Raw genomic sequence first — 26079 nt, 5'->3', positions numbered from 1 at the left:
TCTCTTTCCCCAAAGTTCTTCCACATCATTTGTAAACACTGCGAAGTCTGTAGCAGTACAGAGAAGGGGGTAGGGGACAGGAGGAGGTGGTGGGGAGGGGGAGAGGCCATTACCAGTATTGTAAGCGCTTGCATGCAAGGTGCATGGAATGTCCCCGAGACTGCGCGGTGATGCTGTTAATATCTTCACCACAGGTGCAGAAACAGGCTCAGAGCATAAAGTGGCCTGGTGCAGCCACACCGTCCGCTCACGGTCACAGACCCCAGGCGCCTGGCCACACCTCTGAGTCACCTACAGGCATCTCAGCAGAGGATGCCCCCTCGCCCTCCGCCCCAGGAAGGCTCCTCAGGCAGCTCCCTAACTCAGGAAAGGGGCTCCCGTGCCAGGAGGCAAAGGGCCCTGAGCTCCTTGTGCTGTTGGCTTCACCAGCTCCCCGACAGGTCAGCGGAAGGATCTGCCTCCTCCAGCCCCTCCCTGCGGCCCCGGGGGCTGAGGGCGCCCTTACCTGGTGGGCTGAAGCTGGCCTGCCACCTCATGGAGTTGTCCCGTGTGTACAGCTCCACGGAGCCCTTGCCGCCGCTGGAGCACACTTTGAATCCATCGGAAATGACCTGTCCCCCATAAGCAGAGGGTGTCGGTCTGGACTGCTCTCCGTGTGTCTTCCAGAAAAAAGAAAAGGTGACCCCTGAGGAAAGGAAAGGCGTCGTTGGGTCAGTACCGGTGACAAGCAGAAGGGACCGCACTTTTCAGAAGCAGGTCATTCTCTCTGCTCTTTTTAATTTGAAACAGCAGGTTTTTTTCTCATTCTAGAGATGATGTATATTCAATTCAGAAAATACAGACAAAAAGAATAGGTAGTGTTTAAGAGCTCACTAAGTGCCAAGCACTTTTCGAAGCGTTTGAAACAAACCAGCTCCTCGTGCATGTCACGAAGACCCTGTTATCATCCCCATTATGCAGGTGAAGAAGCAGAGGCCAGCTTGCCCGAGGTCACTGAACTCGTGACTAAGATTCAGGTCAGCCTCGAGCCGTCTGACCCCAGAACCCTCATTTTCAATAACCGACACCATTCTGTTTTTATTCCCGTTGGTCCAGAGGCTTCGTGGTCCACGATATTTATTACAAAGAAAGAACAGCGCAGGCACTCTGCTTGGTAAACCACGTTTTAGAAACTTACAGCATCACTGAGCTCCCCGCTGGGTCCGTGAATACACGTTTTACGTCGTTGTCATTGTTATGTCTGCACAGCATCGTATCCTCAACTGGCACAAACTATGTAAACCATCTCTGCTGCTGTTACCCGCTGGGTCCTAAGCTTTCCCTCAGCTTTTCATCTTCCAGACAGAACTGGAGGCCAGAGCTTCGTGCCCTCAGACCAGGCGCCCTCGGGGCACTTCCCAGCAGAAGCGTCCAGTCACAGGGGGGCCCACGCTGAAGGGCTTGGCGGCTGTGACTCCTCACTCCCACCACAGGGACAGAGTGGGGTGCACGGAGGCCTGGCAGGTAAAGCGCCTTTCCAGACGCCCGAGCCCTGAGGTGGCCGGGCACGGGCCACGGTGGTGCTCCATCCACCGGGGCTGAATGGCCGCCCGCGGCTCATGTGTCTCCTTCGCTGGAAGCACTTGAGGCCGCGGGAGCGAGTCCAGCTCCTGAGGGTGAAGACCTGGCCCAAGGTCACCGTGCGGCCTGAGGGCCGGGAAACTCGGGGAGGGGAGGCAACGGCCAGACCTGGCTGGACGGTTGGTTGGACCTTAGGCGGCCTGTCGCTTCCTTTCGGAGCTCTGATTGAGTCTGTTCCGCTTCTCTGACGCCCGTGACATTTACCCTTTCTTTCCACATGAGTGAAGTGTGTATGTGTGTGTGTGTGTGTGTGTGTGTGTGTGCGCGCGCGCGCGTATGTGTGTGCGCATGTGCGCGTGCGTGTATGCGCGCGCGCATGTGTATGTATGCGCATGTGTGTGCGCGCGCGCGTGTGTATGTGCGCATGTGTGTGTGTGTGTATGTGTGTGCGCATGCGTGCGTGCGCGCGTGCGCGTGCATGTGGGGGGCGCGTGGGGGGGTGTGTGCGCATGCGTGTGTGCGTGTGTGCGGGTGTGTATGTGTGTGCGCATGGTAAGCTAGCAACCTGCCTGCACTCAGTGTGTGAAAGCTGGAAAAAGTTGGAAATAAATCCAGCTGCCTCCCCCCTTCCCGTCCCTTAGGCCCTTGGGCACAGCGCTTCGTGATGCCGGGGGTGGACGGTGCCCAGAACTGGTCAACACAGGCCCGGGATGGGGTGGGTAGAGAGAAGTGAGGGCCATTTGCCCAGGGCCTGATTCATACAAATGGCACCAAATTTAGACTTTGGACGTTATCTTCGAATGAGATTACGGACAAAGTCTTAGAGAGTCCCTGAACTAAAAGAAGACATTTGTCATCAATTATAAACTTGGGTCCTGTTACCGACCGTTTTGTCATGCCTTATGAATCAACATATTTGGTACAAGTTGTTCAGTGTCTTGTGACAATATAATTGTGACAATTATATTGCATTATATTTTCGTGGGTTCAAAGCCCCATTGTAATTAATATAAGCATGTAAAACATACATAATTTTATAACCCTGGTTTGGAATTTCTCCATTCTTTTTATATATAAGAGGAACCTCAAAAAAAAAAAAAAAAAGGAGGTGGCCTGGGCTTTACTTGATCTCGGAGAGGCTCAGAGCAGAGCCCCAAGTCCCACGGCATATGAAGAAAGTGAAAAGCTCTCAAACGTGCCCTGTGGTGTGGGTCACCACAGCAGAAGGGTGGGACTTTGGAAGGTCACTCAGAGGGCAGCTGCGCTGTCCCAGGACCTCGCCCTCTCCTGAGCTGGCTCCCTGCACAGGTGGCTGTCGGGGACTCCCGGCGGGGTCCTCCGACCACTTCTGGGGGCCTTGCCCTGTGGTGACACTGAGTCCGAATAACACTCCGAGCCTCCTGCCGGGCCGCTCCCCAGAAACAAACCAATTTCACAGGGAAATGAACACAGCACATTGTGAAATTTCGGTTATGAAACGAACTCCCAGTAGGATTCGTGGAAGTCGATTTTTTTTCCAAACACTTTGCTGCGTTTAAAAATTCCTTTCATTCAATCCTGTCTTGGCCAAATGTCTTTCTGTCCAGGAAGAAAAATAAAAATAAAGCATTGAACTTAGTGTTAGGAGAGGGGAAAATGAAGGCAAAAAACAGTGCCTAAGCCAAGCTTTTCATTTTTTGGAGTAATTCCACCTGCAAAATAATTGCTTCCATCTGGGGAACAGCTTCTATTTAAACGTCAATTTACATCTTCACAGAGTCTTCACTGATTCACAAGGAGCTTTCCATATTAGCATTTTCAGGGAGTTCGCTTCAGACGCTGGGGTCATTAATACAAAGAAGGAAAAATCTGAGGAGAGACTTACAGTGCGATTGGTCAACAAACTGACTCGATATTTTTTCTTTTTATGACCCTAATCCATCCAAAAAATACAGTGAGGAAAGGCCTTTCTCAACAAGACAAAAAAAGGAAAGAAAAAAATATCCAGATGTCACAAGAAAAGATGGATAAATTTGAGCGCATAAATATTACAAAATTCTGCAAGGCAAAAAAAATTACCATAGCAAAGTCAAAAAACAGATGACAATCCGGGGGAGGAAGGGAGATATTTGTAATACATTTAACAGACAAGAAATGAATTTCCTTATTATATAAAGAACAGTTTATTTTTAAAAAGTGTGATCAGCAGCATTTAATGGGGCCTCTCCGTAAGCAAGTTTGACTGTTCTAAGAATGAATCCTCCCAATAGCCCCAAGAAGACATGGGTGTTATTATGGTCCTTATTTGACAGGGGACAAAATGGAAGCACAGAGAGGGAATGTGACTTGTCCAAGGCCACACAGCTGGTGGGAGTCAGATGAGAGCCAGGCAGCCTGGCTCCGGAGCCTGCAATTGTTCTCGCTGTGCTGTAACCTTCCCTTGCTGACAGGGTTTTTGGGGGAGGTGGTGGGGAGAGGGCTCACTCCCTGAATCAGACAAAATGGATCCCCAGGAATTCCAGGGGGGAAGTGCACCCTGAGCACCTGGGCCAGGCGAGGAAGTCTGGGTGCAGGACTGTCCTTGTTGTGTCTCTGCGGTGGGCAGGGCAGGGGCAGCTGGCAGGGCTGGGCAGGGGACCTTTCCCGGGACAGGAGCAGCTCTTCCCAGGCCCATGGGCTCAGCATCACATCCTATATGTTTGTGATCGTAAATGGACGCAAGCAGGGAGGGCAGGCCCTGCAGGGGTTGTCCTGGCCGGGCGTCTGCCTGCCCTCACCCGGGCGCAGCGCCGCCGTGTCCCCTGGGGCAGCCATCCTTCCCACTCGCGTTTCCTCATGGGTGGGTGGGGCAGACCACACACTAACTTGGCTGGGCCGTCGGAGTCGCAGTGACTGGCCCGGGGATGGTAGCCTGGTGCTTCTGGGCGGACACTGCTTCCCACCTGCAAAGCCGTGAGGACAGAGCCAGAGCGATGGAGAGATACAGATTTCTGACAGCATTGTTGGGGTACCTGGACCCAGCTTGTGGCAGGCTGTAATTTTCAAAGACAGACACAGTATCTCCCATCCTAACTGCCCTCGTGTCGTGACCTTGCCGCTCTCCAGCCAGACTCAGAGCCAGTCTCTCCACCTGCCCTCTGCCTGACTTGACCAAGAGGTGACAGCAGAAGTGACAGAGGGCCGGCCAAGTGGCTCAGTTGGTTAAGAGCTCACTCAAGAGTGTGAGCTCTGAGCAACAGGGGTTCAAGTCCCAGCCTGAGCTGAGTTGACAACAGGTGGCAGGATGGCTCAGCAAAAAAGAAAAAGAAAAAAAAAAAGAAGTGACAGAGGCCAAGTTCCGTGCAGCAGCCTCTGCTCTCCACCTCTCAGGCCTCTAACCACACGGAATAAGTGCAGGCTACGGGGCTGGAGAGAAACCATGCGGGTGAGCTCGGCGGTGCCGGGGAGGAGAGAGGAAAGCCACATCGACCCTTCAATGTGAGCCCAGTCCTGGCCGCCTGACTGCAGCTGCATGACGGCCCAACTGAGGGCTGCCCCAGAGCCCTGCCGACCCACAGAGCTGCGGAAGACACCAAACCGTGACTCACGTTGCTGAGTTTGGGCGTGCTGGTGGCACGGAAAGCAGCCTGCCTGAAGCCATTCGGCTCCCTGAGCCAATCACCCCGTCGCTTCAGCCGAGTCAGGTCAGCCGCTGGTGCCTACGTCTGTCCAGCTCACAGCTGGCAGGCGACAGAGGACATGTGCCCTTCCTGACCCGCTGTCCCCTACAGGCCATCATGGGGGTGGGGGCACGTAGCTCCCTCCTCCCTTCCTGGCACCTACTTTGGGGAAAGGGCTCAGGGGATGACACGAGAGAGGCTACTGCAGGGGAAGGAGAGGGACTGCTTCCTGCTCGCAAATGTCCATGGTTCCGCCGGGGGCAGCCCTAGCCCTGTGTGAGACGGACGTCCGCCTATGACGTGGTGACAGCAGAGGAGAGGCGCTAATCCACACCTCGTGGACTCGGCCAGCGGCCTGAAAGCACGTTTCCATGAGAATTCCCCAGCACCAGAAGAGCAGGCTCAAGAATGCTCTGGAATGGGAAACTGAGAGCCTCAAAAACCAACGCCATCCATTTCACTTCTGGGCTAAGGTCTGGCCTTGCGTCACACCATCTGTCAGCTCAGCTGCTGTGACCCGAATATGCAGACCGGGGGCTTACACAGCAGACGCTGAGTCTCACAGGTCTGGACACTGGACGCCTGTGACCAGGGTGCCGGACTGGGTGGGTTTCTGCTGGGAGCCTCTTCCTGGCTCTGTCCTCACTAGGCCTTCAATGGTGACCTCCTGTCTCCTCCACTTCTTATACCAGCGTGAATCCCACCGTGAGGGCCTCCGCCTCACGGCCTCATGGCAGCCTCAGCACCTCCCCAAGGCCCTGCCTCCAGAGACCATCACACTAGGGATGAGGTTTCAACATGAATCTCGGGGGGACACAAACGGTCAGATCATAACAACACTCTCACTCCCTCATTCATTCATTCTTTTGTTCAACAAATATTGATATGGTGGCTGACATGCAGGGGTCTGGAGACAGAAAGGAGAACAGACCCACCAGGTCCCTGGGCTGCTGGGATTACCCGCTGTGCAGGCCAGGGACAGACACCAAAGCCACCCAGGAGCCCCTACAATGACAACTGTGACAAGCGGTGAGAAGGGGACACGCAGGCAGTAGGCACGTACAGGACGCTCCCTAACCTGAGGATGGAGGGACGCTTCCTGGGGCAAGTCACACTGTGGCCAAGATGTGAGGGGACGGATGTCACTCAGACAAGGGGGACCACACGCTGCTTAAGGAACCAAACTGACATGGGTTTCATGCAGGGTGTGGTGAAGAAGGGGGGACAGAAGCAGAGAGCTAGGTGAGTGAGGCAGGTGTGGGCCGGGGGGGGGGGGGGAGCCAGCCTGGCAACTACGCTTTAGCTCACAGGCACCTCTGAGCTCATGCGTCTTGTGGGTGTCCTGTGGCTGCTGTGACACATCGCTACACACGTGCACACATGCACACAAACACACACACACACATGTGCGAGCGCACACACACACACGTGTTCTAGCTCAGGCCACCCTGAGAGGTCTCACGGGGCTATCATCAGGGAGCAGGCCTGCAGGACGAGTTTGCTACTCCCTTTTTCTAGCCTCCTGAGGTGCCTGCCTTGCTTGGCCCACGGCCCTTCTCTGTGTTCAGAGCCACCTTCCGACATGTGACTCTGCTCCCCCTTAAAAGGACCCCTGGGATGACACTGGGCCCACACGGGTGACCCAGGGCCCTCCCCATCTCAGGCTCCTGAACGTCCTCCCTTCTGCAAGATGGGGTGAGGGGACACGAGAGCATTTTGTATTATTTTTACAACTGCAATTTGTCATCAACAATTATCTCAGAATAAGAAGGTTCTAGAACAGGGGTCGGCAAACTGCGGCTCGCGAGCCACGTGCGGCTCTTTGGGTACCTACATGTGGCTCTGAAGTAAAATTGAACAGGAAAATAAAACTACCATAGTTTCATTTATAAAATGTTTAAAGGATGTTATTCACATCATGGTGATTTCATTTGTTTTATGGCTCTCGAATCATTTTTAAATTGTTGTGAGGGACAGGATTGACTCTTCTGTCTCAACAGTTTTGCCGACCCCTGTTCTAGAAGAACAGAGGAGCCTGCCTGGTCGGGAAGGCCTTTACTCTGATGGTGCTGGTTCCGCCCCCAGCTTCGCAGCGCATCTCAGGCTGGAAGTGGGATGTTCTCCCAGTGCTGGGTTAAGAGAGGCTTTTCCGAATCATAGCCTTGGCTTAAGGTTTGTAAAATGAATACAGATGTCAAGGGAATCTCCAACTCTAGCATCCTAGGTGCGTTTCCCACGCAGTGTGCTCGCCGTGCAGGGGAGAAGCAGGCATGCCGCACGGGCTCCCCTCTGTGAAGCAGCCGCCTGCCCAGCGCTTCCACAAGAGCAGAGGCTGGAAGCAGGGTGATGGGGAGACCTGGCCCCTGGCTAACTTGAGAAGAGCTGCAGACACCCCGTGGGGCCGACCCATAGACAGCTGCCTTACGTCTCAACTCTGGTTTTGTTGGACAGCAAATACAGCCTCTACCCCCACATTTCAGCACAGTGCTGCATGGTATGAGGGGCTCCACCCACATATTTGTCAGAGTTGATCATTCCACACCCTGGGGTCCTGGACACTTTCTCCAAGAGAGCTTAGCATACAGACATGTCTTCCTGTGACATGAGTCACAGCATCAGGGTGCGTTCCCTTCCCGGCTATCTGTCAGTTCTTCTGACTGTGACGAGGAGAGAGTCCGAATATACGTGAGTAACGCTAGCTTACCCCCATTTTCACAAGGAAGTACCACATCTCAAATTTAGAGCCTTCTGTGGACAGTCATCCCTGAGCAGAATTCAGTAACACAGGTCTCTTCTCTTTTCGGGAACTCTACTGGATTTCAATTTATGGCAATGATATAAAGTTTCCTTGTCCAGTTAAATCTAAGTGGGTAAAATTTAAAGAAAAATGCAAAGTGTTATGAGTTCAGGTGGTGTGGGTCTACAGTGAAAATTTGTAAAAGTGGTTTAAAAGTGAGTTAAACTTAAGAATCACTTGTCCTAAAAACCATTCTACCATTCTTGGAATTTTAGATAATTGCATCATTAGCCTACTAAATAACCCACACTTGGATTTACTTATTCTTTGGCATAACACCATCCTGCCTTTTGCTACCTTGGTGGCTGGTCGGGTAAGCTGAGTTCAGGGGCTGACATGTCCCTTTTCTGTCCACATTGGGACTGTGTCTGGCTGCACAAGCCCCTTTGGTACAATTTTCAAGTCATCTATTATCATGCATTCTCAATACTGAGGAGACCCAGCTGCCGAGAAACACAAGGAGGATGCTTCCTAAGACTTGTTATTCATCCTAAAAAAAACACAGAACAGTTGAGGAACACACAGTCAGGCCACACGGGGCTGACTATGACTACAAGAGACCTTACCCTTGACGTGGAAAAGTCAGGGGATGGGTCCGTGGTGGGTTCCTCCCTAACAAGATCTGGTTTTGACTTGACAAAGGGAAGCCCCCACACCACATCCCTAGGTCGTTTCTCCGGCTCCATGATGAGAAGATGAGTAGCAACCAAGTAAGGAGGGAGAAATGATGCAGCAAAGGGCAACGTCTGGAGAGAAGACGAGCTAGAGTTCACAGTGACAGAGCACCAGGGGAGCAGACAAGGCAGCAGGGGACGGTGACGACTTCCGTCTCCAGCCATACTTGTGTTTGAAATGGTCGGAGGAGAACACGCATAGATGAGATGCAGTGAGAGGCAGCAGAGACACAGGGCAGTAGCATTTCGGACTCTGGTGCAGGCAACAGAGGCCATGACCTCAGAAACCCATCTAGCTGAGTAAGGCATGTGGGTTGTTTCACGGAGGCAGCTCAAGCTGTGGTTTTCAACATGGGCCGCCCTTTGTAGGTCAAATACTCATTTCCAGCCCTTCCCCAAAGGCTCTCTCTGGCCCCTCCTTGAAACCCTTGGCACCGTGGGACTCTCCTTCACTGCCCCCATTTCTGTCCTTGTTCCTCCTTTTAGAGAACAACAGCGCAAGCCAGCGTGGCGAGTGGCACTGCCCACAGTCTCACCCCGGGAAGCCATAGCGAGTGCTGGTGACTGAGGAAACCCAGAGGGTATGGACCTATCCAGAGCGGACAGCCACCAACTCCAACCCGTGGCTGCCAGGTAGGCACGAACATAGCTGATTTTCTGATTTTTAAAGAGAAGTCCAAAAGACAGGTTTTTCAGTGGAACACTCTCTTACGTGGGAGTTGGGCATTAATCTTTGTGAAGGAGTGTTTAGAGCACTGCGCGAAGCTCTGTTTGTGGGGACACGGTGAGTGAAGATATTTAGACCTAGGCATCCTGCGGCAAACAATCTAGACAGCTAACTGAAAACTAAAAACAGGGAGGACCACATAACGCCACAAGCAAAACACACCTGTGGGACCGAGTCAGCCTTGGCCGGTCCTGAGACACGGCCCATGAGCATCACCAGGGGTCTGGGCTAAAATACAGGTTCCCAGGCCTCATCCACAGAGGTTTTGATTCACTGGGTCCCGGGTTGGAGCCTGAGAACTTCCATTTTTAACACTGTCACTGACTGCTACCCGTGCTCTATAAACAGCGCTTTAAGACCCACTGCACTAAATCACCGTGTAGCCCCGGGCATGCTTGAGCTCCCTTGGGCCTCAGTTTCCCCATCTATAAAGGGAGGGTACTGAATGACCACTTCTCCCTGAGTCCATCTGCTCCACTAGGCTTTCCAGCGTCCCCATAGCCCCAGGTCGTCTGAGGAAGGCAGCCGTTGGATCCAGGCCCTGCCTGCATCCGCCAGACCCCTCTGGAAGTTTCTATCCAGAAACTCTATCCTGCAAATATTTTAGTATTTTGTTGACAGGTTTTTAAATTTAGCAACCTGATGCTAAGGGAAGAGTCGTATCAAAGCTGAGAAGAAAGGAGCGTGAACGCTGAGATTTTCCAGCTGCTGCCACAGAGCCTTGGCGGCCTTTGGGGTGTTTATAAGCAGAGGAAGCCCTAATGCACCCAAGGAAAAGACGACAGCGTCTACAGGGGAGGGACGGCAGTGCTGAGGGCGAAACAGGAAGACGCTGTTTCCGCAGGGGCCAACGGCTTGGAGCCGCATCGGAAGTAGTGGGTGGAAGTTACTCAGGATGGAGTTCAGTCCAGTATCAGGAACAACCTTGTAAAGTCGGGGGAGCAAAGATGGAGTGGTCAGTGGCCCGGCATGGGCAATTTTCAAGGGGCAGTTCATCAAACAGCGTTCCAAGAGATTTAAGCCTCAGAAAGACAGAGAAGTATCTGTTCAAGTAATATCAGGGAAGCATCAACGATGCTGATTTTCATCCCTGAAAATGCAGTGATGGTCAAGACAGATGCAGTCCTGCCCTCAGAGGTGGAGGCCAAGGGGACAGATCGTCAGCGGGCCGTGCAGCTGGGAGGGACGGAATGTGTAGAGGCTGCAGCACGGACAGAGAAACCCACCTGCTCTGGACTTCCACCTGCCAAAGGAGCACTGAGCTGAGCCCTCAGCGTCTGCAGGTGGGTGAAACAAGGTTCTAGAACATTCCAGAAAGGGCCCTTCCTACTCTGTGTGCTCGCTGGTCCTGGGGGTTGCAGGAGAGAACCCTCAGGATTTGAGGAACATGTACTGTGTTCCCTCAGGCTAACCCTCAAGAATGGCCAGGCATCAAACGGACTTTTTCTCTCCCCGCGTTTGCACCCAGGGCCCGTGAGAAGCTCCCAGAAAGCTCCATCTGCCAAACGGCAAGACCCGCAGTGGCTCGCAGAGACGAAGGGGGGGGTGGGGTGGGAAAGCAGGCAGGGATGAGCGCTAGAAAAAGCCAGCGCCGGGGCCAGCCAAGTGGCTCAGTCAGTTAAGAGCGCAAGCTCTGAGCAACAGGGTCATCAGTTCGATTCCCACATGGACCAGTGAGCTGCGCCCGAGCTGAGCTGCCGCCGAGCTGCCAACAGGTGACAGGATGGCTCAGCTGGTGAAAGCACGTGCTCCTAACAACAAGGTTGCCAGTTCAAATCCCGCATGGGATGGTGGGCTATGCCCACCTGCAACTAAGATTGAACACGGCACCTTGAGCTGAGCTGCCACCCGGATGGTGACTAGACTTGAAGCTGAGCTAGCTGCGCCCTCCACAACTAAGATTGAAGGACAACAGCTTGGCTGTTCCCCTTCCCCAATTTCCCATTAAAATCTTTAATAAAAAAATTTTTTTCAAAAAAATGCCAGCATCAGTCGAAGAACTCGGCAAGTGCCGCTTCCATTTTCTATCTGAGAACTCAGACGGGACGGCTACAATGCTTGGGTGTTTTACTCCCTTTTGAAAAGCTCACACTTCAGCTCTGCTTCCTAAAACATTCTTTTAAAAAAAAATCAGCCAAGACTATGGATGGAGACCACAAGATAATTTGGAAATAAGAAATACAGAAACAACTGGACCCTTGGAGTAGGAGTGGGGAGCGTTTCTCTCCTTAAAAGTAATGCATTGTAAGTTTGTGCCTACCATCACCACCAAAAAAAAAAGAGGGAAGGAAAAACCGAGCCGTGTACCTGAAACAGTGTCTAGTGAATACCACCAACATTACTACGCGACGTCAAGTCAAACCGTTTTTGAAGCTTACCACTTACAGAAGTCTCATTGTAAATGATACCCACGAAAGCACATTTCCGATGAGCTATTCGTGTTGAAATGAACACAAAACCACTCATTTTTAAATTGCCCCTTGCGCCTCCTGAGATCATCACACAGTCACGTCTGCTGCATTTTAGGGACCTGCATCTGGAAATGCCAGGCAGACCTTCCCTGCTCAGCCTCGCTCTCCTTGAACCCAGAACTGCAAGCTCATTTGGGCTCCAGGGAAACCGCCAGAACAGAGGGGACAGTGAACAGAACTGGGACCTGCGCGCCAGGGTCCTTGTGATGTCAGGATGCCCGGCAGCCCTGAGGCTGCGATCTAGACCAGAGAGACAGACTGAGAAACGCCCAACCTTCGTCTACAATCACGTTCAGCCTCAGGCCAGCCCGGGCTCAGGGAGCCAAGGTTGATTTAAGGTTTCCTGGCTTCGTTTTATATCTGGCCATACTTTAAAGAACGTGCCCAAATGAACGATGCCTTCCAAGCTTCCAGTGAACACAGCACAGAAGTTATTAACTGAGTGGGACGTGGAGGCAGAGTTCAGAGCTCTCTCCAGCCCCCGAGCTCTCCTCTTTTTTAGGATGAAATGAGGGAACACATGTAATAGGGTTAGAAGAATTGCAGGCACATAGAAACGATTGTGGGTCATTATTAGGGTCAGTCCAAATGTGTTAGCCCGTCAGGGGGCACACTGGGGTCTCATTAGGATGAATGTCCTCGTGAAACTGGCCAACGTGCCAGGCAGACATCAGCTTGTAGTCTTCACAACAATGCACCAGGAAGGCACTACAAGCGACCCATTTTACAGATGAGAAGCCTGGGCTCAGAGGTTAAGAGGTAGCCCAAGGTCACTGCAGAAAGGATTGGAACCGGAATTGGGACCCGGACACCTGGCCTCGGAGCCCAAGCTCCTAACACGCATGTTCAACATGCACAAAGATGAAAAGGGTGCAGCCTGAAGGAGCTGTGACAGTGACACGGAGCAGGTCACTATTCAGTGCCACCAGAGTCGGGGGTGGGGGGAACGTCTCAGGAGAAACCCCATATTTTTACGTGAACTTTTCCAGCTGTTCAATGTTGGCAGCTAATTAGTAAATTTTAACTCCAGGCCTGTGAAGCCAAACATAGCCCCAGGCCAGAATCAGCTCAGAGGCCTCTGAGAGCTTGTGGCCTCGGAGTTCAGGTAAAACTTCCCAGTAGCTCTGATCCCCAATAGCCGTGCTCCCCGCTGGTCCCATCCAGTCCCCCCTTGAGGGCTGCTATCCCAGGGTGGTCCCTACTCACTGGAATTCTTGGGACCCACACTATTTGCATTCCAGGAAACAAATTCCATCAGCAGCGGGGGCTGTCCAGAGACCTCCCCTCCCAAGAAAGAAGCTATTTCCCGGAGACCCACGCAAACCAGCACACACTCTGCAGCCCCCTAATGGGGACATGGCTGTCCTCACAGTCAGCTGCAGCCATGCCCGGGGCTGTTTGTAGCTTAGAGGAAAGAATCAGCCTCCTGTGTGTCCAGGGCTGTTTGAGCCCACAAACAGCTCACAAGACAGACCTGTAAGCCCGGCCATGGTTTTGGACCTCAGAACCACTTCTCAAACTCTGGGTTCTGCGAAGTCCAAAACGTATCTTCCCGCGTACTTTCGCCTTGTTAAGCTGTTGTTTATTTTCGTTGGAATGCGGTCCCTCTGTCCCAGAGTTATGTACCCAAATTCATCACAACGCTGTTTCGATGAGGCCGTTGGATACCCAAGGAGCCCAAGAGCTTTCAGACAGGACTGCATTAAACACTTTTTTCCCCCCCTAGAAATAAAAATTTTCCTTTTGCTGAGGATAATGAAACTGGAAAGCTGGAAGCTGATTTGGACGGCAGGGGACACTTTCCCAGAAAGCTTTGAAATGTGGCCCAGACGTCCTTTGTCTGAAGCTCAGATAATAAAGAGCAAGTTACTGTGCACAGGGAAGTAACAGCGAATTGATTCCTCGTTTCTCTTTTGCATACATGTGTTTTGTCTGTGGCGTTATTTTAAGCCCCGGCCTGCAACCACGAGCCCTCTCCGGTGCCCCAAGTCTCCATGGCTGCGACAGAAACGTGAGTCTTGCAAAGCTCACCCAGGCCAGCCCCACTGTCACCATCCTGGGGCCAGCGAGAGCAGCTGTGAGCCACACAACCTGCAGACGTCCCACAAACGCCGCGGGCCTCTCCAAATCCCCGTGTGACGTCACTGTGTCTGCTTTTTATGGAAGGTTTTTGTTGTTGTTGTTGTTGTTTTCTGTATGAGATTAAGTACTTTGATCTCACATTTCTGTAAGATGATGTTTTAGTCTCCAGGACGGGTCTCTTGTGAGAATCCTGGGTGCCTGCATCCCATCCTTCTTCCCCTTCCAACCTACATGCGACGATTTCCCCAAATTTGGCAACTGACCAGAAGGCCACAGTCACATCTGCCACTACCCAGAGGAGCAGATGCTACCTGCCAACGAGACACAGAAAAACTGCCGAATGGCTGCCACTCACCCTCGGGGCCGCACTGCGCCGGGTTACTGATGCAGGAGGTCTTGTACCTGCCGTGGTACAGAAGCGTGACGCCTTTCTCCTCCTTGAGGTAAATGCCTTTGTTGACCTTCCCTTCGACAATATCTAAGTGAAAAGAATGACGGTGTCATACGGTAATCATCTTATGAGATCAGAAGTCTAAAGATGTGCGAGACAACGTAAAGAAACAGCGCTATTTATATGTACACTCACGTATCTCTAGTACTAATGTCAACCGCATTTCATATTTAGCGGTTGATAATTGAAGTATATAAATTTGTGAGTTGATGTGAATATTAAATAAATTTATATCAATTAACATCTATGCTATATACTAATACTATATTAGCATGGACTCTGTACCACACTATAATGATGTTACAATTATTATACTTGCCAACGGTTGCGCTACCAGGAGCAATAGGATTATGATCTTTACACAACATCGACTGTCCTAAACTTTAATTCCAGCCACGGGCTTCCTGGGTCCTCCCCACGCCACCTTCACGCTAAACCTCCCAAGCAAAACTCTTAGATACAAGTCTGAACCTAACACTCCCCCCAAGCTCTCTCTCTGTCTGAGTTCTCATTGAAAGCCTCTAGCCCCACACATGGGAACCCAGGATTTTAAAGGACTCCATTTCCAAACTCACAGGAGGAAAACCGTGAGTCACATTTGGAATCGTCCCAGACGAGCTTGCCTCCTGCAAGGCCCAGGGGCCCCGAGTCCGAGCAGGGCACGCCGCCCTGTCGTCACTCTGTTTTGTCCCTTTGCCATAGTGAACATATCTGATGCTGTGAGTGTCTTGTAAATGGTTTACAGAATCGATAAGTGAGGACTGTACAAACCAAGGACGGTTGGGCATTTATTGTTACCAGGGTCAAAGTCACTGAAAAAACCCCCTCGGCCATGTGGGCGTTTGCCTGCACGGACAACAGCTGCGTCATCGAATTAGGCTATGTAAACCCCTAACCCAGACCGTTTGACTGGCAAAATGAATTTTGGAAGCCAGATGCCTCACAGCTGAAAGAGCAATTGGTTGTATTTGTTGAAAACAGATCAAAGGGAGGCACCGAAATTATCGGGGCCGCCTTTCTACCCTGGTCAGACAGAGGCCACGACGGCTCTTGTCAATTTTGCTTTAAGCTGTACAGGAAAAATATGGGCTCTGAAGGTTATTAAATAAGATAATAATTTAACCATGACTCTTGTGGGTGTGTGTTTTATGAAACAGCTTCTAATGATTAAAAAAAAAAATTCCAGCAACAGAAGAAACGCTGATGTTAACGTTTGTAAGAGATCGCATTTTTCACGAGGTATTTTAAAATCAACTTTAACTTTCCGTTTAAGAGGGCATGTTTTTCCTTCCCCGAAAGAATATAATCCATTTTTAAAAATCCAAACAATTTCTATTATTAGCAAACCTCTCTCCCCACACGTCTGGTTTGTTCTGAAAGCAAGCAGCTGGCTGGGAAGAGCCTGGTCGCTTGAAAGCTTATCGACACCTTTTAATGCCTTCCTCTCCACCTACGTCAGCGTAGTGATTCTCGGTACCCTGGGTCTGCTGCTCTTTTCGTGGGTGTTTGTGCGTTTGCTATCGCCCAGACATAGAGAATTCTTACAGAACCCAATCGATGGGCCTTCACGTTCAGTGTAGGCCCACACCGGACAGAAGGCAGGACAGACGTGGGCGCGTGCTCACCTACGGTTGCAGAGAGATTTGAGTAGGCAGAGTCATTGGTAGACACAAAGGTAGAATTATGGGAGGGGAGCACAGTGAGGTTGTGGGTTCGTGGTGCTGGGAGAAACAACAAAAAAAGCACAACAGATGAGTGACACACAAAACAACGCAGCCAACGTATCTCTCAACGTACCATGCACGTCAGGAAGCATTCCTTTCACCTGGGAGTTACCCTGCCGGCCGTACCGCCCTCCCATCTACTCAGCCAACGCTATGGCTGACTCCAGTGGCCCCGCTGGGTCCACGCTAGAGCGTGATGGCGGCTGAATTTGGCCACAGCCTTTGGTTCCCATTTGCTGGCTCCACCCCCCCACCCCCACCCCCGAACCCGGACATTTAGTTGAGAGATATGAAATTGAACTTGGCCGAACGACAGCCTTAACAAACGGACTGAAGGTGGTGATGTCACAGGAGCTGATGGGACAGAAACACAGCATGAAAACAGCTACATGATATGATGACAAATGGACAAAACGACAGAGAATCCAGCAACAAATAACAGAGCTGCACGTCCACGAAATGGCTTCCAAAGCCATTCAACTGTCCCCAGCAGCAAAAAGAGCACAGATTCTGTTCTTTTTTTCTTAAGAAGCCTGTAATCAAATTGAAATATACCAGCACAGCACTCTACCTTAAAGAATGGATGCAATAGAAAATGCTATAAAACCTCCATCATGCGAGTGTTTGGGGGGGCAAATGTCAATACATTTAGACTTTTACGGCAAATGGGTGCATTTGGTGAATGCCATTTAACCACAGCGTAATTGTGTCTTGAGTAATTACATCACGTTATATGAAGAATTTTTCATAGGTAAAGGTTTTCCAGACACCAATAGTTACTGATTTAATCACAACAATGACTCGAGGGCAGGGGGTGGGGAGAGAAATACACGGATCGTTATCTGAGCTCTTGTGTGAAATAACTCCTAGGGTTGTAGTTTCAGCGCCCCAAACAATGAGCTGTTTTGACAATGCTTTCCACTTGGTGGAACAATCTCCTTTCAAAGGCTTTAAAATAAAGGCCCTGAGAAAAGAAAACTAGATTATAACAAGGGGGAGCAGTTTCTGTTAACCTGAGCTAGTCATGTAATAAACTCCAAAAGTACAGGTCCGCTTTGGAGAAGATACAGAGCCGCAGGGGGGTCTCCCCCCTCAGCCGCCACGGCCGCCTCTGCCCTGAGGATGCCAGGAGCATGGACACCCCCCCACCCGTGACGCTTCTCGATTCGCAGATTTTAGGGGAAATGTTTTAGAACTTCAGGTGGCAATTTATGGCAGCACATGAAGTCGCAGGAATAAGGAGAAGGCCAACATGCTGGTTTGGGAAGCACAGCAATCAGCAGTATGCAGGATTTAAAAAAAAAATAATCCACTCCACAGACCAGTGTGGACACCATTGGAGCACCCGCGGCAGGGTGTTTGCAAGTAAAGCTTTGCTGTATACACCCGCCATTTGACATAACCAAGGGCAATAAAGGAAACAAACAAACAAACAAAAAAACAAAAACATAAAAGCATCCCAAATCACTCAAAACAGACACTTTTTAAAAAGTTCTTATTGGAATGGAAAAAAGTGCTCAGGGTTACATGAGGTTTCCCCTTCCGGCAAACGTCTGAGTTGGGTCAGGTACAGACTTTATTGTCCATGGAATTGGGGACCCCTGGGAGCGTCTTAGGTATTGATCTTCCCAAAGGGGCCACCATGATGTAGGGAGAGGCCGGGTGGGAGGTAGGGGTGGCTTTGCTGAGTAAGACCCTGACCTACAAACATGCGAGTTCATCTTTGTTGGCACAACCTTCGGCACTGGGTTTGGATGGGTTCGTGTTTGGGCAGGCACAGAGGTTATGCCAGCTTCTCCCCAGAAAACATACATCGGGACCCATATGTAAGTTGGCCCAATACCTGCAGCTTAAAGCTTAAGAGGGCAGCTTCGGTTTTAAGGGTCTGGGGAAAACATACCTTTTAACAATGCTTTGACTCATAAGTTCTGTCCTTCAATCATCCAAATATATAGAAGTTCTAGTGAGACACCTTGGAATGGCAATGATTAGGGAAACTGCACAAATGTTTGTTCGTCCCCGTGGTCCTGGCTTCAGAGCACATGCTGGGCACGGGGCTTCCCCAGGCCCTGCTCCCCAAGCCACCCACCCCCGTGGCCTCAGGGGCTCTCACCGCCCGCATGTACCTCCAGTTGTGTCCTGCAGTTCATGGATCCCGTCCACATGCTCCAGGGGCCAGTAATGGGAGGCAGAGGCCAAGACCTCAAAGCCTGCAGGGAGAAGAAGCACATTAGGGGGGGAGACGCCAGCGTGAGGTCCGCTAACCGCGTCTGCAGCATGCCGGGGGCCGATGCGTCCCAGGGACGGTGGCACACACCGGAAGGGCGTTTGAACAGCTTCTCGTGGTGGGTTTTGTTTTTTAAGTCTTAATAAATTAGAAACCAATGACTATTTCCCTAACAGGGTAAAACAGGATAAATAGGGATAGACAGGTACCTTTGAACCCAAGAAAATAAAGCCACCATGCTTAACGGCACAACACCAGAAGCGTGGCTATGAGTGTCAGGAAAAAGAAAAGAACGTCCAGTATCACGTTATTATTTAATATTGTTTTGACCCAGCAATTCCTCTCCTGGGTATCTAACCAAAAATCTGAAAACATTTATCTGTACGATATATGTGCTCCGATGTTCACTGTAGCATTTTTCACGGTGGTCAAGACATTGAAATAACCAAAGCGTCCTTCGATAGATGACTGGATAAAGAAGATGTGGTACATATACACAATAGGATACTATTCTGCCATCAGAAAAGATGAAATACTGCCGTTTGCAACAATGTGGATAGATCTTGAGATTATCATGCTAAGTGAAATAAGTCAGACAGAAAAAGTCAAGAACCATATGGCTTCACTCATGAGTGGGATATAAAACTGAAAGCAACAAAGGAACAGGACAAACAAACAAAGAAACAAAACTCATAGACACAGACAACAGTTGAGTGGTTGCCAGAGGATAAGGGGGGAGGAGGGTGGTAAATGAGGGTAAACAGGGTCAAATACATGGTGATGGAAGGAGAACTGACTCTGGGTGGTGAGCACACAATGTGATATACAGACGATGTATTACAGAACTGTACACTTGAAACCTATGTAATTCTACTAACCATTGTCACCCTGATAAATTTAATTTATATATATGTTGTTTTGAGGAAATACCTGATGTAATCAGATGAGAGAAGGAAATAAGGTTGAAAACAGAAGAAGCGCCAGCCAACACTAGTCGTGGTCCAGAGGTTTGTGCGAGGTTGTGCAAACCCTTGCTCATGTCATCCTAACAGTACCCTTTAAGGTCGCTGTAGTCTCCGCCCATTTGGAAGGACAAGGAAAGAAACGCTTCCTCGGCCACCACCCGCCAGCGAGCCCCTAGCGCCTTGGTCTGACCTTCCCATCCCCTCTGTGTTTCCTCCACACCGAAAATTACTCATTCTCCAATTTCCTTCACGATCCTTGGGCTTTGAGCAGACATAATTTTGGGCAGACGCGGTCCTTTTGAGTGTGCCCTCACTTAATGCCATGTGCCTTCTTTCATCATTTACTTTTATCTGGGCGTCCTAACGAGTGTGGGCGACGTCCCCTAGATGGGCCGCTCCACCCGTCACACACTCCGCCGTTCGCCCAGCTCTAGTCTTCTCTTGGGTTCGTTCTCTGCACTCAGTTCCCAGAAGTGGAAAGAATGGTCCAGATGGCTAAGTAATAATCAACTGCCCTAGATGTCTGCCAGATCGCAAAAAACTAAAAATTAATCATCCTTGTGTTATTCATTGTAATACACATTTTTAAAGAGAGGATAATAGGATCATTATTTTCAAACGATGTGTGCCTCATAACGAAAATGAAGAAACCATTACAAATAAGAAAAGAATTTGGTGAGTGAAAAACTGTTACAAACAATGAAGGAATTTAGAAAGGAGGCTTATACAGATTTCATAGGCAAATGTCAGCTGCTTCCCTGTAGTCAAATAGTAACGCTAAAAAAGCAATAAAAGTTCTCATTTTATAAGTTCGCCCAATGGAGAGAAAACATTTCAGAATAAAAGAACAAGTGCTATACAAAACCCCCCTGCAGGAGACAATAAAAGAATACTGAGGGGCGTAAAAGAGCCCTTGAGTGAATGAGGCAGTTGACCTATTCTTGGAAAAGAAAACTCAAAACCATAAAATATCAACTACCCTTTATATACAAAACTGAGGAAATTTGTTGTGAAAATGCTGAGAGTTTCTTTGTAAGGGAGAAAGCGGAATGTGAAGCATATATAGAAAAATAAATAGGCTAGAATAATCAGGGAACTCTGGGGAGGGGGCGGCAGAGCCTGAGGGCAGCTGAGGCTCACAGATAGTAAGACATACGACGGTAAAGCCACAGTAACAGAGGCTTGGTAACACGCACACACACACAGGCCAGTGGGAAAATACCCATCGACACCCCAAGCACATATGAAAATGTATTTTATGATAAGGTGGTATTTCAACTTAGAGGAGGAATATTACTCGACAAAAGGTATTAGAACCAGTTAGCCATCTAAAAAATATAAGATCCCTACCTCACTCTTTATACCATAACAACCTCTAATGATCAAAATTTAAATGTAATAAAACAGAAAAGCTTCTGTTTTGTTGTAAATTTGACTACATAAATTTTTTAAATATCTGCAGAAAAATAAATCAAGCTACACTGAACTGGGGAGTGATGTATACACAATACATAGGTTGGAGATGTACTGGTCTCTTTGTAGAGGTGTTACATTTGTTATATTAATAAAACTCCTATTATTAAGAAAATTTAAACCAACAGAGCACTGGAACAAAGTACATAAAGGAAAATAAATGCAAATTATTTTTAAATATATGAAAAGATGTTCAGCCTGGCTCATTGTTTTCAAAAGCGTGCTAAAACTGAAGTGAGATAGCCTAGGACAGTCCACCTATCAGACCCACAAAAAAAAGTTAGATATTTATATATACAAGTTGGCGTGTTCTACCCCGTTTTGGGTGGGAATTCAAATCAGGGTAGCCTTTCCGGAGAGCAATGTGACAATATTTATCCAAATTTTAAGGGCACATTCCCTTTGGTCTCATAATTCCACTCTGAGGAATCCATTCTAGAGCTATACTCATGCATATGACCAAAGACCTATGTACAAGGTATTTGTTGCAAGTTTTATATACATAGTATCAAAAGCCTGCCACCGTCTACATGAGCACAGAGCATCCGTGTGATGGACTGGCGTGCAGCTTGCATGAACGACGCAGCTGATACATAGGTACTGGTAGGGGACGTTCTCTGAGTTACACTGCTGAGTTAAAAAAAAAAAAACCAAGGTGAGAAAAAAGTGTGTGTACTCTGAGCCACTTGTGTAAAACACAGTTGCTCAGGGGGAAGGGAGGGTGGGAACCAGAGTAGGGGAGGGGGTAGTGTTTGGATGGGCACCATTAAGACGGGCACCGGTGTTTCAGGGCCGAGGAGGTTGAGCAAGTGGGTGTAAGAGGTAAGAGGACTTTGAGGCCTCGTTACCTTCGTGTTCTCCTTGAACGCTTGGACTGTATTTATTTTAGAAGTATTTCAACTTGCTTTACAGTTAGAATGACCCCTGGGTAATGTCCATGCTAAATTTTCGGATGAAAACTGAAGCACCCCATCTAATATTGGAGTTTTTGTTCACTGGGCGCCAAAAGCCAGCACACGTCCAGGTTACTGGTCCCATTTTTCAGCTTGCATCTGTGAGGCTGTCCCTTCAACGTGTTATGTGTCTAAGCCCAAAACATAAGCCAAGGACAGAATTAGTTCCATCAATATGGGCTGAATCGTTGCTGTGCTCCCTTGTGAGGGGTAGGATGACACACACTCCAGCCGACGTCCGCTGGGCGCGGCTCTATCAGCAGTGCCACAGAGAGAGCCTGGAATGTCACAGTTAGAAATACTCATTTTCGTTGCTACCACGCTTTTCCTTTCCTAAAATCCAGGCTGCCCCTGTTGAAGCAGGAAGACACCGCTGGCTTGTTATTCAGTGCATCTGGGAGAAGAAATTGGAAAAGGAGAGAACAGCTGTTGTACAAAGAACAGATGTTGTGTCTTCAGAACCCTCATCTTCACAAAACAAGCCCTGTGTTCCTGTCACCTCCATTTGCAAATGGTCACAGTCCGTTCTGGGCAGGAAGGCTGAGGGAGCCAAGGGAAGGCGTCTCGTCCCCAAGCTCCCCGGAGCCTATCAGTGTCCACGGTGGGGCCGGGGGTTTGAGATCAGAAGAGTGTCTGCTGGTCCAAGTCATTGGACTTTAGACAAGAGGAAAACACCCACTAAGTGCCCCAGAGGTCTTGTAACTAGTCACACTGACTGCGTCCAACAGACCAGCGGCCGGGATGCTGCACAGGCCTGGAAGACACAGGCCCAGACTAGTCAGGACAGAGCCCAGGTCACCCCGAGTAGTGCGGGATGGGGCCAGCTGTGCCACGTGGAGACAAGGGCACCTGCTGCCCAGGCCCAGCCACGAGGCCCCGTAGGAAGCCGTGCGTGCCCAGCACCGCCAGGCCTCCCACTTTTAAAGAGAAGTCGGAAATCCCGCGTTTTTCATTTGAAATCTCCCCCAATTTTAATGTTAGGAATTAAGTTTTCTTGATGAAAACACCGTGTGGTGTTAATAAGACGTGCCAAAGAACTGAATTCGACACACAGATTCCCTTTTACAAGCTAAGGCGTAAACAACCCAGACACCTACAAGTACCCCTAGAGCAAGAAAATCCTCTTCTTTTGCAAATAAGACCTTGGGGCTGTTTCCCCTCCAAAAAAGGTAACATGAGATTTCCTACTCATGTAATTGCCCCGCTTTTCACCAGATCAACTCTCATAAACACTGAATGTCTACTCAGACAAGACCGCAAGCCAAGTGACAACATGGCTTATCTGGGGACTTCAAAGCATCCCCCAGCCCTAAAAAATAAAAGGGGAGGAGGGGGAACAGTGCACGTACATCACAATTATGAATCAGTTCTTCAGGAATAATTTCTCATCCATATTTATAATAATATATCATTGATTCAGTTTGGAGAGAGACACACCGACAGGGCTATTAATACTCAAAAAGAAAGTTAATAAAGCCTTTAAATTTTCCGTTTCAGCTTTTCTCCCAGATCTCCCTAGAACTTACTCTTTGTGCCAGCGAAGGGAAACCTTGGCCCCTTGAATTTTGGCAGGAAACACATCTGCAATGTCCCGGGACTTGGCTGAAACCTACCCCACCCAGAGGGCAGCGGTCCCCACCGTCACGGACCGCGGGGCTCGCCCCCTCTGCCTTCCACACACCAGGCTCTCCCCCCACCCCGGCACTGCCTGTGGTCCCCACGGCCAACACCGCTCCCCTCCAGGTGCACACGCGACTCCACAACTCAAACCTCGGCCCACACGACACCCCTTCTCGAGGGCGCTTCCCGGCCACCCCTGCTGTTTTGTTTTCGCGTGGCTCTTGCTATTATTCCAAATGTGTCCTTTGTTGGTGTACTGTTTTCTCACCTGTCTCCTCTGTCAGACTCTTCACAGCTTGAGTGTAGAGACTTGTTCTATTTGTAACCGTATCCCCACGTGCAACATGCAGCCTGGTGTGTGTGTGTGTCAGAGATCCACATTTCTGCTTTTGAAATCCCCAGTAATTTTTAGAAACTACATAGGTAGACTGAACGATGAAATGCAATACAGAATAAATGAAGAAATAAACATCGAGAGAATAGATATATTCATATATATTCATATATATATATATGTGTGTGTGTGTGTGTGTGTGTGTGTGTGTGTGTATATATATATATATATGATTTGTTGCCCCCCAAAATCTCTATTTGCCAAATTTCCACTTATTCACTAGGGTATAAAATTCCATCACAAACACTGCGTTTTGCACTAGGAAGATGAAGAATGAAGTTTCTTTCACGACCTGGTGGTTCTGACGGCCCTTTATAAACTACGTAACCCTGCATGGGTGAAGGATGTTAACTTATTGTGGTGATCATTTTGCAATATTTACAAATATTGAATCATGATGTTGAACCCCGGAAATGGCTATTATGTCATATGTCAATTATATCTCAATTAAGAAACATAAAAATAAGTGAAGGGAGCAAACTATTGATTTGAACAGAAAAACAACCACCGGGTAAATATAGGGAATTATAATTACTATAATCTGCTTTGGCTTCCTTGACCTTAAATGGGGCTGGTGAGGTGAGGTGGGCTGAGGTGAGGTGAGGAGAGGGGAGGGGAGGGGAAGTGGGCTGCCTAGACCTCCTGGAAGTGGACTGGAGCCAACTGCTCTGCATACTCTGGGGCCAGGAAACTTCTGGAAGTGACATGGGTTTATTTTTAAAGTTCCCTTTTCCTCACTACAAAAGATATCTACATGTAAATGGTATGTTTATAAACTCTTAAGAAATGATCTGCAATTTCTTGGCCAGCCCATTTATGGGTTTCATCTCATCAACCATCATGGCTTCCTAGCGTTGCATGGGGGAACGGAGCAAGAAGCCAGGCAGCTGGGGCCAGAGGAAAGGTTTCGGAGGTGGGTGGGGGTGCCGGTTCTCCCTCCGAGCCTCACTCGTCATGAACAAATAGTCGCCCCTGGCGCTCCTTTCAACCATAGCATGCTCTAACGCCTCTCAAGGGACCATCCACCGTCACAGAGAAACACAGATAGCAGAAAAGGCTCCAAACGACTTGAAGTTCCTTTTCAGCAATTTACCAAACTAAACACCTTGTCGGCGTATAGAGGTGAAGACCTGGCGAATGCCTAGGTGCCTGGGCTGGTGTGGAGGGAGCTGAAGTCACCGTCCCAGCATCCCAATGACCAGCCAACTTTCTGTGGACAGTGCAGGCGTGTTGACAGGTGGCAGGCCTCACTGAGCACTGCCCACGCACAGGCCCGGTGCTGGGGCCAGAGTGACAGAACGGGACAGGCTCACGAGGCCTGTCAGAGCCGTAAAAAAAAAAAAGTCTGGTGTGGCTACGGTGGGAAAGAGGCCAGCAGTCAGGAGACGGATGAGGTCCTGACCCGTGGGGGGACCCCGCTGAGACCCCTTACCGCCCCATGCTCACCTCCCCCGTTGTCCCCCACCACCTCTTTCTGTCCGTCTCCCCCAATTCCCTCCAAGCTGTGCCTTCTAAGAAGGAGCACCTGTCTTACCAGCTGGGGCCACGGGCAAAGCCCTCTCTGAAAGGGAAGGGACCCCAGTGGGTCACCATGGTAGGAGAGCGACAACGTTCCACGTGTGAGGACTGCGTGGAGCTTGTGGAGAAGCACCCAAAACGCTGCCCTGCGGACCACACAGACGGCGGCGGGAGGAAAGGGGGAGAGCAGAGCCCAAGATGCAGGAGGAGAAGACAAGAGCGAGGGGCTGGCAGGTTGGGGGAGTGGGGGGGGGAAGAAACATGAGTTTCGTCCCTAAGGGGAAACCCAGCTAAGGGCTCCGGGCACCTCAACACCGTACACACCTCATGACTCTACAAAGGACGAGGAAACGGCGGGGAGTGGGGAGAGCAAGGAGGGAGAGAATGCTAGAAAACGGAAACTCAGACAAGAAAGAAGTCAGACCCACACGGCATGCTGTTTAAAGCCCGACAGAGCCTGAGCAGCAGCGGTCCCTTTGCCTGCGTGTCCACGGGGCCCCGGACGGAGCTCGCAGCTTCCTCTGGGAGTGCTGCTCTCACTGTCAGGGTTACTGTTACTCCTCCCAGGCAGCTGGCTGATCCAGAAACGGTCTCTTCTGCCCTAAATTAGGACGTGAGAGGAGCCAAGTTTTTATAAGGACTGGATTCAAACCGCTCCTTGAAGCTGACGGTCAAGCACACACGTGGACACATGTGCACCCATGTGGATGCATGTGGGTGTGTGTGGACATGTGTGGACGAGACATGGACATGTGTGGATGTGACGTGGATGCACGTGGGCATGTGTGGACATGTGTGGATGAGA

General features: G+C 49.9%; 1 protein-coding gene across 1 annotated transcript in view; it reads right to left on the bottom strand.

The window, feature by feature from the left end:
- ADGRD1 (adhesion G protein-coupled receptor D1) overlaps positions 1 to 26079 on the bottom strand; it is a 124002-nt gene that overhangs the window by 95124 nt on the left and 2799 nt on the right. Inside the window, exons 3-6 of the mRNA XM_019668921.1 lie at positions 18251 to 18334; positions 16026 to 16121; positions 14305 to 14427; positions 506 to 685 (exon numbers count right to left, since the gene is read on the bottom strand). Of these exons, the coding sequence (XP_019524466.1) occupies positions 506 to 685; positions 14305 to 14427; positions 16026 to 16121; positions 18251 to 18334 (483 nt within the window). The remainder of the gene's footprint in view (positions 1 to 505; positions 686 to 14304; positions 14428 to 16025; positions 16122 to 18250; positions 18335 to 26079) is intronic.

Source organism: Hipposideros armiger, unplaced genomic scaffold, assembly GCF_001890085.2.
Source record: "Hipposideros armiger isolate ML-2016 unplaced genomic scaffold, ASM189008v1 scaffold_544, whole genome shotgun sequence".
NCBI lineage: Eukaryota > Metazoa > Chordata > Mammalia > Chiroptera > Hipposideridae > Hipposideros > Hipposideros armiger.
The sequence above is the reverse complement of the archived record's forward strand: the minus strand, read 5'-3'. Positions and strand labels throughout refer to the sequence as shown.